This window comes from Heterodontus francisci, chromosome 35 (genome assembly GCF_036365525.1).
Source record: "Heterodontus francisci isolate sHetFra1 chromosome 35, sHetFra1.hap1, whole genome shotgun sequence".
Taxonomy (NCBI): Eukaryota; Metazoa; Chordata; class Chondrichthyes; order Heterodontiformes; family Heterodontidae; genus Heterodontus; species Heterodontus francisci.
The window spans coordinates 51,171,808-51,186,324 of record NC_090405.1 but is presented as its reverse complement, the minus strand read 5'-3'; the positions used below and the strand labels follow the sequence as shown (position 1 = coordinate 51,186,324).

Genomic DNA, 14,517 nt, shown 5'->3' with positions numbered 1-14,517 from the left:
CAATAAATTCACCTTGCAATCATCTAAATTCCAGTGAGTATCGGCCCAACCTGCTCAACCTTTCCTCATAGGACAAACCCCTCATCCCAGGAATCAGCCCAGTGAACCTTCTCTGAACTGCTTCCAATGCAAGTACATCCCTCTTTAAGTAAGGGGACCAAAACTGTACACAGTACTCTAGGTGTGGTCTCACCAATGCCCTGAATAATTGTAGTAAGACTTCCCTACTCTTAAACTCCATTCCCTTGCAATAAATGCTAACATTCCATTTGTCTTCCGAATTACTGGCTATACCTGGAAGACGGTCTGCCACTCGCTGCATTGAACCGGGGTGTACATGTCGATCAGCCGGAGCAGAGCATTGTTGTACATTACATCTGCTACGAGGAGGCGACCGCCCACCACCTCCTTAACTTCGGAGATGATGAAGTTACCTCCCCGCAGCAGAATACCCAGGCCAGAGGAACGGCAATCATTACCCCCCAACCAGATCGATGGCCCGTGGGACCACCATCGCGACCACTGCCTGCAGGTGCTGAGGTGTGGTATTCCACACTCCTGCAGAAACAGTAGATCGGCTTTGACCTTGGTGAGGCAGTCCAAGGTTGAAACACATTGAGTAGTACATTTAATGTTCCACACGTTAATTGAAGCAATCCTTATACCCATTTTTAAGTTAGTTGTTGCTTCACACACCATTTGTTCTTGCTCGACCCAGTCCTTTGGTATGTTCCTGCATACCCATGGTATACACAAGCTGTTTCACGTTTGTTGGGCTCAGAAACCCCTCCTGGTTTCTCATGCAGGGTTTGTTCCGCTTGGGTGACATCGGTGGGGTGGGGGGGGGGGGGGTTCTTGTAGGCAGCAAGGATTGGGCTGTCCTTTGCTGTTGTTTCCTCCTCGAAAACATCACTGCTCCCGGCTTCCCGGAGCTGGAATGCACCAGACGTGTTGTTGCTCTCGGTGTCCCAGAGCTGGGATGCGCTGGGCATGTCGCCAGGTTAGGTGCTTTGGGTTTGGGGCACGCTGGGCCCATCACAACTTTCAGTGCCCGGGGGCTGGGGGGTTTCATCTTCCAGCTCCTTGGAGTTCTGCCGCTTCTTTTGTAGGTGCTGTCGTTCCGACAGTTCCTCGGCCAGTGAAGAGGAGCTGCTGTAGTCTGTCTCAGACGGTAGCCTCCTCTTGCCACTGGTTTGGGTGGTGACCTGTTCCGCTTTAGGCAGATTTTTCCTTGTGGTTTTCTTTTGTACCACTTGCCACTGACCTGTTTGACCATCAGCTGCCTCCTCCTCCATTGATTCTGTCTGTAGAGGAGGGGTTTCTGGGCACCGGGTAGGTGCTGGGTTACTGGTTTCAGCTGCCTCCCCTTCTCCTTCTCAGGTAGGCTTTCCTTGCTGCGGAGAGGGTTGCTTGGCTCCTTCCCAGCACCAGATGCATTCGTTGTTTCTTCTCCCGGCCTTTCCTTGGGCCTTGCCGCCTGAGCATAGCTGAGGCGAACGTTTGGGGCAGGTTTTGTAGAGGTGGCCTGCCTCACTGCACAGGTTGCAACACTTACTCTGCTTACAGTCCTTGGTCTGATGGCCTTCCTTCCTGCAGACGACCGTGCTGCAGTTAGCTGCCATGTGACCAGATTTGCCACAGGTACGACAAACTCTGGGCTGCCCCGCATAGACTAAGAAGCCACTGGGCTATAACACTTTTTTTTAATTTCCAAAATATACTTTATTCATAAAAATCTGTTTAAAAAAAAAAAAATACATTACCAAACAGTTTCAAACAGCACCAAGTCAAAAAATACAAACAGTGATCAGTTTCCTTCAATACATTTATGAGTTGCCTCACAACCCTTCTGTTTCATTTGTCATGCCATATACATTTTCACATTTTACAGCACACAAAATATTCCCGAAACAGTTCGAGGGGTTTCCCATGGATCCAGCCCCTCCATTGGGCTTTAACACAATCCTGCCTGCTGCACACTAGCCCCACTAGGAAGTGTGAGCGTGTAGATATCTAGCAAGATGTAGATTGCTTGTGATGCCCCCCACAGTCAAATTGACCAGATTTGAACATGAAGAATGGGCACTGGGGTGACATATCAGAGTGCCTGGCACCCACTCAACCATCCCCCTGCAAGGAGTTGGTACCTTTAGCGGATTGAGGGAGATAATGACCAAGATAATGATATCAGTTAAGAAGGACTTTGTTTGTTTAATCCGGGAAGTTGTTGTTTCGAATTAAATTACAATGGTGCACAGGTTTAATACCCGTGAAAGCCCAGAGAGGGAGAGATGGAGCACTAAACCCTGGAATCATTTGGGAAACCATTGGCTGTAGCAGTGTGTACAGTCTACAAGATACACTGCAGCAACTCGCCAAGCCTCCTTTGACAGCACCTTCCAAACCCGTAACCTCTTCCACCTAGAAGGACAAAGGCGGCAGACACATGGGAACACCCCCACCTGCAAGTTCCCCTCCAAGTCACACACCATCCTGACTTGGAACTATATCGCCGTTCCTTCACTGTCGCTGGGTCAAATTCCTGGAACTCCCTTCCTAACAGCACTGTGGGTGTACCTACCCCACATGGACTGCAGCGGTTCAAGAAGGCAGCTCACCACCACCTTCTCAAGGGCAATTAGGGATGGGCAATAAATGCTGGCATAGCCAGTGATGCCCATAACCCAAGGTAAGAAATTTTGAATTAATTAGGACAGGACTTCAGCTCTTTTGGATGGGTAAAGTTAGAGGGGCCACGTAACTTTCCTTACCCATGATGATCTTGTGAATGTGTTTTGTTTCCTTCAGGCTCGTCACAGGCTGGTTTGGGGCTGCTCGAATTGTCCGCGAGCCAGGCCAGTGATCCGGAGAACAGTACCAAAGAGACCAGTGGGAGCGCTGATTGTGGTGACGAGATGACCGTAGACTCCTCCAACAGTTCTTGCACGGACCCAGAGACTGGTAGGAGGTGGTTGACCATTGAATGGGTGAAGACTATTGATGCTGCTAATACTTGGGAGAATGTCCTTTTTAAATTGTCAGCTTTTCTGTTGTCTGTGTTTCAAAGAATTTACCCTAGCTCCCAAGATTTGAAAACAGAATCCAGGCTGACATTCCAGTGCAGTACTGAGGGAGCGCCGCGCTGTCGGCGGGTCAGGACTGAGGGAGCGCCGCGCTGTCGGCGGGTCAGGACCGAGGGAGCGCCGCGCTGTCGGCGGGTCAGGACCGAGGGAGCGCCGCGCTGTCGGCGGGTCAGGACCGAGGGAGCGCTGCGCTGTTTTGCGATATTAGCCTTTGGCAGTGATGTTAAATGGAGGTCCCGGATTGCCTGATCCCAAGGTAGTATTAAATGAAGAGCGGGTTCTCTCCAGTTTGGTACCCTGGCTAGCATTCTCCCATAACCACCAGAATAACTGTTCCTTCATCTGTCTCCTCTTTGTGGGTCCTTGCTCTGTGCAAAATAACTGCCGCATTTTACCTATACAACAATGTTAACACTTGGGGTGGGGGTGGCGGGGAGTGATTGACTCCCACCCTGGGAGGTGGGGGGGTTTGCTGAGAGTCCCGTTATTGGAGTTGTGGCCTTCAGAGTATCTGTATTGCGGTGCTGCCTAACACGTGCTGTGGTTACTGGATGGTGTTTATGCCAGTGGTGGAACCCTGCAAGTTGACGTCTCTTCCTGGGGGAAAGATTAGGCGAGCGGGCGGAGGCTATTGTGCCATCGTATGGGTCTTGATGGAAGTGGCACCATGCTGCTATTGTGATTGTTCCACCAGGAAGAGCAGAGTTCTACCACATACACTGTATTGTCTGGAAAAAGAAAAACCCATTCTTTAACATTGCTGTCTCCTCATTCCTCACAGCCGCCAATGCCGGGTCTGCCTCAGAACTCAAAGTAACTGACAAGTCTTTAGCTGCTACAGCAGCCAGACACCCCACTGAGAGGTATGTTGGTGGGACAGAGGCTTTTAAGTGTGACCATGTGGGGAGTGAGGGAGGGGATGACCTTTTCCCATCTGTTATGTGGCTGATGTTGGCTCCTTTGCCTATAGGTTGTGACCCGGACCGGCTGTACACAGTGGGCTGGGCTGGGCCAGGCCAGATGTGTTGCTGAGGGAGGATCTGGTATGAATTTGTCTAGCATGTCTCCAGTATAGGTGGGGGAGGGGAATTCAGTGCAAGTGGGACTCTGACCTTTCACCTTTGAACTGTAATTGGTTCGAGACTGATGGGCTGAAAGTCTAAAACTACCTTTTTTTTTGAAGAACACCGTGTTTAAACAAGTTATTCCTTTTATAATATTGTTCCCCTCTCATTTCATTGCTGTCAAGGGTCATTCACTGACCTCTGATTAGATAGCTATGCTGATAGGGTGGGACGAGGCTCGTGTGAAGCGTAAATGCCAGTACAGACAGGTTGGGCCAAGTGGCCTGTTTGTGTGCTTTTGACTGGATTTATCTCTGTGGTTAGATCTCTGCTGTTACCTGTTACAGAACGACTTCTAAGGAATAGAATCCAACAATTCTTGGCGTCAAAAGATCTCTTAGCTACACCATTGCAGGCAAGCAGCCTTCCCCCCCGCCCCCCCCCCCCCCCATTTACACTCAATCTCAGTTTGCATTGCATGCCTTGGGCCTTCACCTGAAATTCTCAATATTTATCCCTTAACCATCACTGAAAAACAGATCATGGCATTATTGTGCACAAATATGCTGCTGCATTTCCCTGCATGACAACAGTGATTACGCTTCAGAAAGTTCTTGATTGGCTCTAAAGTATTTTGGAACAGCCTGAGGTCTTCAAAGGTGTAAAATAAATGCAAGTCCTTCTTTCTTGACATTACATTGCATTCAGAGCCATTTAGATAGTGGCACTGCCACAATGAATGTGTTTTATATTCCTTCTCAACAAAAGAAGGAAATGCAGGAACATAGGAGGAGGCCATTCAGCCCCTCAAGCCTGCCCCACAATTCAACCAGATCATGGCTGATCACCTCAGCTCCTGCCTTTGCTGCATATCCCTTAATCCCCTTACCCAACAAAAATGTATCAATCTCAGTCCTGATTGCCCCAGTTGACCCCAGCATCCGCAGCCTTTTTGGGGGAGAGGGTTCCAGATTTCCACCCCACTTTGTGTGACAGAATGCTTCCTGATTTCACTCCTAAATGACCTGGCCCTAGTTGTAAAGTTGTGACCCCTAGTTCTTAATTTCACCCACTGGAGGAAATAGTTCCATCGTATCCGTCCTATCGAATTCTTTTCACATTTGAAACATTTTGGTTCACTCCCTAAATCTCCTAAACTTGAGGGAATGCACGCCAAGTTTATGCAACTTGTCCTCGTAACTTAACTTGTTATGTCCTGGTCTCATTCTGGGGAACCTGTGCTGCCTTCCCCCTCCAAGGCAAATGTACCTTTCGTGGGTTAAACCCAATAGTCCAGGTGGAGTGAGCAAGGCTCTGTACAACACCAGAGGCCTGTCGGGGAATGAAGCATCCGACCGGAAGCAGCGCTGAAAGCAAAATCAGTCGTGGCTTTTGCAAGGGACAAGTTAAATATCTGAGCGGGAATGGAGGAAAGGGCAGAGGAATGGGACTGACTAGGTATCTGCTTCAGAGCCAACACAGATGCGATGGGCTGAATGGTCTCCCATTGCTGTAAATTCTGTGATTCCACAATGAATTGTGAGTGGTGTCATTGTTGATCCATTGTGTCTCTGAAACCATAGAAACAGAACCAGCTGTGACAACACTTGGCAGTTCTCTTAGCGATAAAACCTTTATGCTCCATGAAGTGTTCGTGGGTTGTTCAGCATTACTTTAAATGCATTTTGAATTGAAGACTATTGAGCAAAATGATGAGGCGATCTTTGCTCGTGGAAGGGGAATATCGATGGGGTGGCGGTGTCTCACCAAGGTAGTCTCGTTCTCTACAATCCTGCTTGATTAACTTCCAGGTTCCTCTTCGAGTGACACACACATCCTGATTTGGTCTTATATAAACTTTCCTTCATCGTTGCTCGATCAATATCCTGGAACTCCTTCCCTAATTCCATCCTCGGAGCCTGTCCACCACACGGACAGCAGAGCTTTAACAGTGCCCACCGTGGGAAGCGAGGGATGGGTAATAATTGCATTCTCTCATCTCAGTCAGAAGGTTCTGGGTTCCAGCCCGACTCCAAGGACCTGAGCACAAAATCCCAGCTAACACTCCAGTGCCATACTGAGGGGAGTGCTGCACTGTCAGAAGTGCTGCTTTTGCATAAGACATTAAACCGAGGCTCTGTCTGTCCTCTTGGGTGGATGTCAAAGGTTCCGCTGCACTTTTCAAAGAGGGGCGTTCTCCTCTGAGTCCTGATCAATATTTATCCTTCCTCCAACATCACTGAAACAAATTTACCTGGCCATTTATGAACTGCTGTTTGTGGCAGCTTGCTGTGCACAAATTGGCTGCTGCATTTCCTATATTACAGCAGTGAGGACATCCGAAAAGAACTTCACTGGCTGTGAGGCGCTTTGGGAGGGTCTGAGGCTGTGAAAGGCACTATAGAAATGCAATTCTTCCTCCTAAAAGAACTGCACCAGTTCTAGTTGAAGTCCTCACCTCCTTCAGGTAACAAGGGACAGGCAGTAATGCTGGTCTGGCAAGTGCTGCTAATATTCTGAGATTAAGTAATAAAAGGATGACTGGATAATAAGTGAGAGAGTTGTCTGATGGCCCTTGTTTGCCTAGTATATGTTTGCGTCTTTCTCCCCCTCTCATGGGCCTGTGTGCCCCCAATCTAGGCTGGGTAACCATCTGCCTAACCTGGCAACTTTGCTAGCTCAGTGTTTGGTGCAGCACGCCTGCCAGTCTAGTGGCTTGCCCATTCTCCCCGGGTCGAGTTGCTGCACAAATCTATGGGCCCCACTGCCATGCTGAATTCAGAGCAGCAAGTGGGTCTGATCTTCGCAATTGACCTAGGTTTAACGTTGCAGGTCAGCGGTCACGCCGGGTGTGCCCACAGCCTTGTGGCAGGATAAGCTGGGAGCTGGAAAGGAGGTGATGGCCCATTTCCTGATGCCTTCTGGACTGCGGATTGAGGAGCCCCCACCTAAGCCGGACCTGGAACATTCCGAGATTGCCCCCTCACAAGAGGACGTACTGGAGCCGACTCCATCAGGTGTGTGTCTCGCGGTGTGGCATGTGTACATCCAGAACTTAATCCATTTGCTGCAGCTCAATGTGCAGCACTCTTGCCTCTGTGTCAGGAGTGGGTTCAAGTCTCACTCCAGAGACTTGAGGATAAAATCCCAGGCTGACACTCCAGTGCAGTACTGTGGGAGTGCTGCACTGCCGGAGGTGCCATCTTTTGGGTGAGACGTTAAACTGAAGCCCCATTGGCCCCCTCGGGGGTGGGGGGGTGGGGATGTAAAAGATCCTGTGCACTATTTTGAAGAAGAGTTCTCCCCAGTGTCCTGGGTAATGTTTATCCCTCAACCAACAGCTAAAAACAGATGATCTGGTCATGATCACATTGCTGTTTGTGGGAGCTTGCTGTGCGCAAATTGGCTGCAGTGTTTCTTGCAAAAGTGACTACACTTCAAAAATACTTCATTAGTTGTAACAAAAACAGAAAGTGCTGGAAACACTCAGCAGGTCAGGCAGCATCTGTGGAGAAAGAAACCGAGTTAATGTTTCAGGTCAGTGACCTTGTATCAGAATTGAGCTAATGATGGGGGTGGGAGGAGGGATTCAGTGACAAAAGGTTTCATGGTAGAAAGCCAAAGCGGGTGGCAATGAGACAAGTGAAGGACGAAAAGATGTGTCTGGATGAGGTGTGAATGACAGGATAGCAGCCGTGTAAACACAAACCAGAGGGATTAAGAAAGAAACAAGGGGTGAGGGGGAAAAAGCAACCAGCAAAAAAAAAACCCGTGAAAAAAATGGGGCATTAGTTATGATCTAAAATGATTGAATTCAACGTTGAGTCGGAAGGCTGTATAAAGTGCCCAGTCAAAAGATGAACCATAGAACAGTTTCGGCACAGAAGGAGGCCATTCAGCCCATTGTGTCCGTGCCAGCCAAAAAAAAATGTTATACCCATTCTAATCCCACCTTCCAGCACCTGGTCCATAGCCTTGCTGGTTACTGCACTTCAGCTACATGTCCAGGTACCTTTTAAATGAGTTGAGGGTTTCTGCTTCCACCACCATTCCTGGCAGTGAATTCCAGACACCCACCACCCTCTGGATGAAAAAGTATTTCCTCATGTCCCCTCTAATCCTTCTACCAATCACCTTATGTCTGTGTCCCCGGTAACTGACCTCCCTGCCAGGCGAAACTGGTCCTTCCTGTCCACTCTATCTGGGCATCTCATAATTTTGTACACCTCAATTAAGTCTCCCCTCCGCCTCCTCAGTTCCAGGGAAAACAACCCTAGCCTATCCAATCTTTCCTCATAGCTGCAACTTTCAAGCCCTGGCAATATTCTTGTAAATCTCCTCTGTACTCTCGCCAGAGTAATTATATCCTTTCTGTAATGTGGTGACCAGAACTGCACACAATACTCCAACTGTGGCCTAACCAACGTTTGATTCAGTTGCAGCATTACATCCCTGCTTTTGTATTCTATACCTCGGCCAATAAAGGAAAGCATTCCATATGCCTCCTTCACCACTCTATCTACCTGTCCTGCCACCTTCAGGGACCCATGGACATGCACTCCAAGGTCTCTCACTTCTTCTGCCCCTCTCAATATCCTCCTGTTTATTGTGTATTCCCTCACTTTATTTGCCCTCCCAAAATGTATTACCTCACACTTTATTGGATTGAATTCCATTTGCCACTTTTCCGTCCACTCAACCAAACCATTGATATCTTTCTGGAGTCTACGGCTATCCTCTTCACTATCAATTACACGGCCAATTTTTGTGTCATCAGCAAGTTTCCCAATCTTGTCTCGAACATTTAAGTCCAAATCATTAACATATACCACAAACAGCAAGGGACCCAACACTGAGCCCTGTGGGACGCCACTGGAAACTGCTTTCCATTCACAAAAACATCTGTCAACTACTACCCTTTGTTTCCTGGCCCTGAGCCAATTCTGAATCCAACCTGCCACATTCCCCTGTATCCCATGGGCTTTCATTTTACTGACCAGTCTGCCATGTGGTACCTTGTCAAATGCCTTAAAGTCCATGTAGAAAACATCCACTGCACTACCCTTATCAATCCTTCTTGTTACTTCCTCAAAAAACTCAATTAAGTTAGTAAGACATGACCTTCCCTTCACAAATCCATGCTGACTATCCCTGATTAATCCGTGCCTTTCTAAGTGGCAGTTTATCCTGTCCCTCAGAATTGATTCAAATAATTTACCCACTGCCGAGGTCAGACTGACCGGCCTATAATTATTTCGCCTATCCATCGCACCCTTTTTAAACAACGGTACAACGTTTACAGACCTCTAATCGTCTGGTACCTCACCTGTATCTAGTGAGGATTTGAAGATGATCCTCAGCACATCCGTTATTTCCTCCCTGGCTTCCTTTAACAACCTGGGATGCAATCCATCCGGTCCTGGTTTATCCATTTCCAAGGATGTCAGACTCTCTAGTACCTCCTCTCTCATTATGCTGATCATATCTAATATTTCACACTCCTCCTCTTTAACTACAGTGTCTGCATCAGCCCTCTCCCTTGTGAAGACAGAGACAAAAAACTCATTAAGAACCCTATCCACATCTTCTGCATCCTCACGTAAGTTGTACATCTCTGATGGGCCCTACCCTTTTCTTAGTTATCCTCTTGCTCATAATGTACTGATAAAACATAGAGAGATACAGCACTGAAACAGGCCCTTCGGCCCACCGAGTCTGTGCCGACCATCAACCACCCATTTATACTAATCCTACATTAATTCCATATTTCCTACCACATCCCCACCTTCCCTCAATTCTCCTACCACCTACCTACTAGGGGCAATTTACAACAGCCAATTAACCTATCAACCTGCAAGTATTTGGCTGTGGGAGGAAACTGGAGCACCCGGAGGAAACCCACGCGGTCACAGGGAGAACTTGCAAACTCCACACAGGCAGTACCTGGAATTGAACCCGGGTCGCTGGAGCTGTGAGGCTGCGGTGCTAACCACTGCGCCACTGTGCCACCCCTTTGGGTTTTCCTTGATTTTACCTGCCAATAATTTTTCATGTCCTCTCTTTGCTTTTCTAATTTTTTTTTACTTCACCCCTGCACTTTCTATACTCCAGTGGGCTTTCTAAAGTATTAAGATATTTGTGATCGTCATAAGGTGCTGTTCCTCGAGACCCAGGACATTAACTCTGTTTCTCTCTCCTCAGATGCTGCCTGACCTGCTGAGTATTTCCAGCACTTTCTGTCTTTGTTTCAGATTTCCAGCATCCTCAGTATTTTGTTTTTGTGTCATTTGACTGTAAAGAGATTTGGGATGACTTGGGGTTGTGAAAGGAGTTATATAAATGCAAGTCTCTCTCTCTACTTGTGGGATATTGTACTGAACACCCTCACTTGCTAAAGTTTGTTTTCCCAGGAGCCCCGTTACAATCTGGAGCTCTTTTGTGCTCAAGGTATTGGCGCCAGGCTGAGTGGACAGGTTATACCCATCGGGAAGGGCAGACAGACTGGGTTGTTGGCTCTAGAAAAGAGAAGGATGAGAGGTGACCGGATAGAGGTCTTTAAAATTCTGAAGGGATTCACTAGGGTAGACGTAGAGAAAATGTTTCCACTTATGGGGGAGACCGAAACTAGGGACATAAATGTGAGATAGTCACTAATAAACGCAATAGGGAATTCGGGAGAAACTTCTTTACCCAGAGAGTGGAGGAAATGTAGAACTCGCTATCACAGGGAGTGCTTGAGGTGCTTAAATACTTATAGATGTATTTAAGAGGAAACTGGATAAACACATGGGAGGGAAAGAAATAGAGGATTTACTGATAGGGTGGGAGGAGGCTGGTGTTGAGCAGGAACAATGACGTAGACCCTCTGAGAGAAGTGGCCGTTTCCGGGCTGTAAAATTATGTGTGATTGTAATGAAGCTATTGCTGTCCAGGTGGTGATCATGTACCTGAGCAGAGTTTACGGACGAAAGATGGGACTTTCCTGCTCCTAGTGGCTCCGGGGCCCAGTGGGACTCATCAGTTGAGCCTTTGGATGAGCTATTGATTAATTTGACTCCCTCAGGCTCTTTCCCAACAATTGCCGTACATTTCCAGCTTGTCTCTTGAACATCCTGTTGCTGCTTTTCTCTCTCAGGTCCCAACGCAGAAGCTCCTGTGGGAAATGAAAGTGTTTTGTCTGCTCATGTTGATCACCTGCAGGTCCTTCATCTTTCTGGGCATCAGCTACTGGTACGGGAGAGTCTTTCAGAGTAAGTAGGCGGTGGTAACTGAGCTCAAAATACTGAGTTGCTCGATAGACGTGTGAAACCTGCATCTGGTGGATCGTAGGGTCAGACAAAGCCTCAGATTTACAATTCCCATCCTCTGAATCGCATCCCTCCATGGACTTGCCCCTCCCTATCTCCTCCAGCCCCGAAATCTCTGCGCTCCTCCAATTCCGGCTTCTTGAGCATCCCCGATTTTAATCGCTCCACCACTGGTAAGCTGTGCCTTCAGCTGCCTGGGCCCAAAGCTCTGGAATTCCCTCCCTAAACCTTCCTGTTTTATCGCAGCTTTAACAGACAAAATTTGACACTGAGGCAAAGAAGCAGAGAAAAGCCTGGTCAAAGAGGGTGGTTTTAACCACTGCTCAAAGGAGGAGAGAGAGAGAGAGAGGTGGAGAACGTCGAGATCTTGGAGGGTTACAGGGCTGGAGGAGGTTACAGAGATAGGGAGAGGTGAGAACACAAGACTGAGAACATACCCCCACTGCGCGTGCGTGTGTGTGCGCGCGCACACACACACACACACACACACACACACACACACACACACACACACACACACACACACACACACACACACACACACACAGACAGCCTGGTCTGAGTCCCTGTCTCTGAGATTACAGTTGCGCTTTGTCTCCGCAGGGCTTTGCAAGCTGCTGGGAATTCTCTCAGTGAATAATGCTCTTTCAGCTGCTGTTGCTGTTGAAGGGCAAGTATAGGGGAGCTGGTGGAGTGATGGGAAAACAGCAAGCTGCGGTCCACCCTCACCAGGAATGTGCAGCGTTGGATCATCGAATAATCCAGTGCAGAAGGAGGCCATTCAGCCCATCGTGCTTATGGCAGCTCTTTGAAAGAGCTATCCAATTAGTCCCACTCTCCCCTGCACTTTCCCCATCGCCATGTAGGGGGAGGCGGTGGTGTAGTGCTAATGTCACTGGACTAGTAATCCAGAGCCCAGGCTAATGCTCTGGTTCGAATCCCACCACGCCAGATGGTGAAATTTGAATTCAATTAATAAAATCTGGAATTAAAAAGCTAGTCTAATGTTGGCCGTGAAACCATTGTTGATTATTGTAAATAAGTCAGAGAAGCCCGGTGTTGGTGCTCTGGACGGTCTGTTCATGCGGAGAGAGTGTCAGTGTTGCACTACACCTGGAATTCAGGTCCAGCCGCTACTGACTTAGTATTTTTCACATTTGCATCCATCTTCAGCCAGAAGTGCCGAGTTGATGATCCGTCTCAGCTTCCTCCTGAAGTCCCCAGCATCACAGCTGCCAGTCTTCAGCCAATCCGATGCACTCCACGTGATATCAAGAAATGGCTGAAGTCACTGGGCCCTGACAGCATTCCGCCAATAGTACTGAAGACCTGTGCTCCACAACCTGTCTCGTGCCCCTAGCCAAGCTGTTCCAATACAGCTACAACACTGGCATCTACCCAGCAATGTGGCAAATTGCCCAGAAAAGTACTGTGCACAAAAAGCAGGAAAACCCGACCCGGCCAATTACTGTCCTATCTGTCTACACTCAATCATCGGCAAAGTGATGGAAGGTGTCATAGACAACGCTATCAAGCGGTACTTGCTCAGCAATAACCTGCTCACTGACCCTCAGTTTGAGTTCCATCAGTGCCTCACAGCTCCTGACCTCATTGCATAGTAACATAGAAAATAGGAGCAGGAGTAGGCCATTTGGCCTTTCGAGCCTGCTCCGCCAATCATAAAAGATCATGGCTGATCATCTAATTCAGTACCCTGCTCCTGCTTTCTCCCCATATGCGTTGAACCTTGGTTCACACTTGGACAAAAGAGCTGAATTCCAGAGGTGAGGTGAGAATGACTGCCCTTGACATCAAGGCAGCATTTGACTGAGTGTGGCATCAAGGAGCCCTAGCAAAACTGGAGTCAATGGGAATCGGGGAAAACTCTCCGCTGGTTGGAATCATACCTAGCACAAAGGAAGATGGTTAACAAATATACTAAGGAGATGGTTGTGCTTGTTGGAGGTCAATCATTTCCATCCCAGGACATCACTGCAGGAGTTCCTCACGGTAGTGTCCTAGGCCCAACCATCTTCAGCTGTTTCATCAATGGCCTTCCCTCCATCATAAGGTCAGAAGTGGGGATGTTCACTGATGATTGCACAATGTTCAGCACCATTCGTGACTCCTCCGATACTGAAGCAGTCTGTAGAAATGCAGCAAGACCTGGACAATATCCAGGCTTGGGCTGATAAGTGGCAAGTAGCATTCGCGCCACACAAGTGCCAGGCAATGACCATCTCCAACAAGAGAGCAACTAACCATCTCCCCTTGACATTCAACGGCATTACCATCACTGAATCCCCCACTATCAACATCCTAGAGGTCACCGTTGATGAGAAACTGAACTGGACCAGCCACATAAATACCGTGGCTACAAGAGCAGGTCAGAGGCTAGGAATCCTGCGGCGCGTAACTCACCACCTGACTCCCCAACTGCAAGGCACAAGTCAGGAGTGTGATGGAATACTCTCCACTTGCCTGGATGGGTGCAGCTCCAACAACACTCAAGAAACTCGACACCATCCAGGACAAAGCAGCCTGCTTGATTGGCACACCATCCACAAACATTCACTCCCTCCACCACCAACGCACAGTGGCAGCAGTGTGTACCATCTACAAGATGCACTGTAGCAATGCACCAAGGCTCCTTTGACGGCACCTTCCAAACCCGCGACCTCGACCACCTAGAAGGACAAGGGCAGCAGATGCATGGGAACACCAGCACCTACAAGTTCCCCTCCAAGCCACACACCATCCTGACTTGGAACTATATCGCCGTTCCTTCACTGTCGCTGGGTGAAAATCCTGGAACTCCCAAACAGCACTGTGGGTGTACCTACCCCACATGGACTGCAGTGGTTCAAGAAGGCAGCTCACCACCACCTTCTTGAGGGCAATTAGGGATGGGCAATAAATGCTGGCCTGGCCAGCGACGCCCACATCCCATGAATGAATAAAAAAAAAAGTTCAGAAATTGAGCCCCTCAAACCTGTTTCACCATTTGGTTAGCTGGTGGCTGATCTGTATTTTAACTCCATCTACCCACCTTGATACCGTACG

At 48.4% G+C, this 14,517-nt stretch overlaps 1 protein-coding gene across 5 annotated transcripts in view; it reads left to right on the top strand.

The window, feature by feature from the left end:
- Positions 1 to 14,517, top strand: part of tp53bp1 (tumor protein p53 binding protein, 1) — a 119,709-nt gene that overhangs the window by 28,717 nt on the left and 76,475 nt on the right. For 4 of the 5 annotated variants that reach the window (XM_068015552.1, XM_068015553.1, XM_068015554.1 and 1 more), the window contains exons 6-10: positions 2,809 to 2,961; positions 3,865 to 3,946; positions 6,980 to 7,164; positions 9,666 to 9,746; positions 11,283 to 11,397. In XM_068015552.1, coding sequence (XP_067871653.1) covers positions 2,809 to 2,961; positions 3,865 to 3,946; positions 6,980 to 7,164; positions 9,666 to 9,746; positions 11,283 to 11,397 — 616 coding nt within the window. The remainder of the gene's footprint in view (positions 1 to 2,808; positions 2,962 to 3,864; positions 3,947 to 6,979; positions 7,165 to 9,665; positions 9,747 to 11,282; positions 11,398 to 14,517) is intronic. The other variant, XM_068015555.1, reaches the window with a different exon arrangement.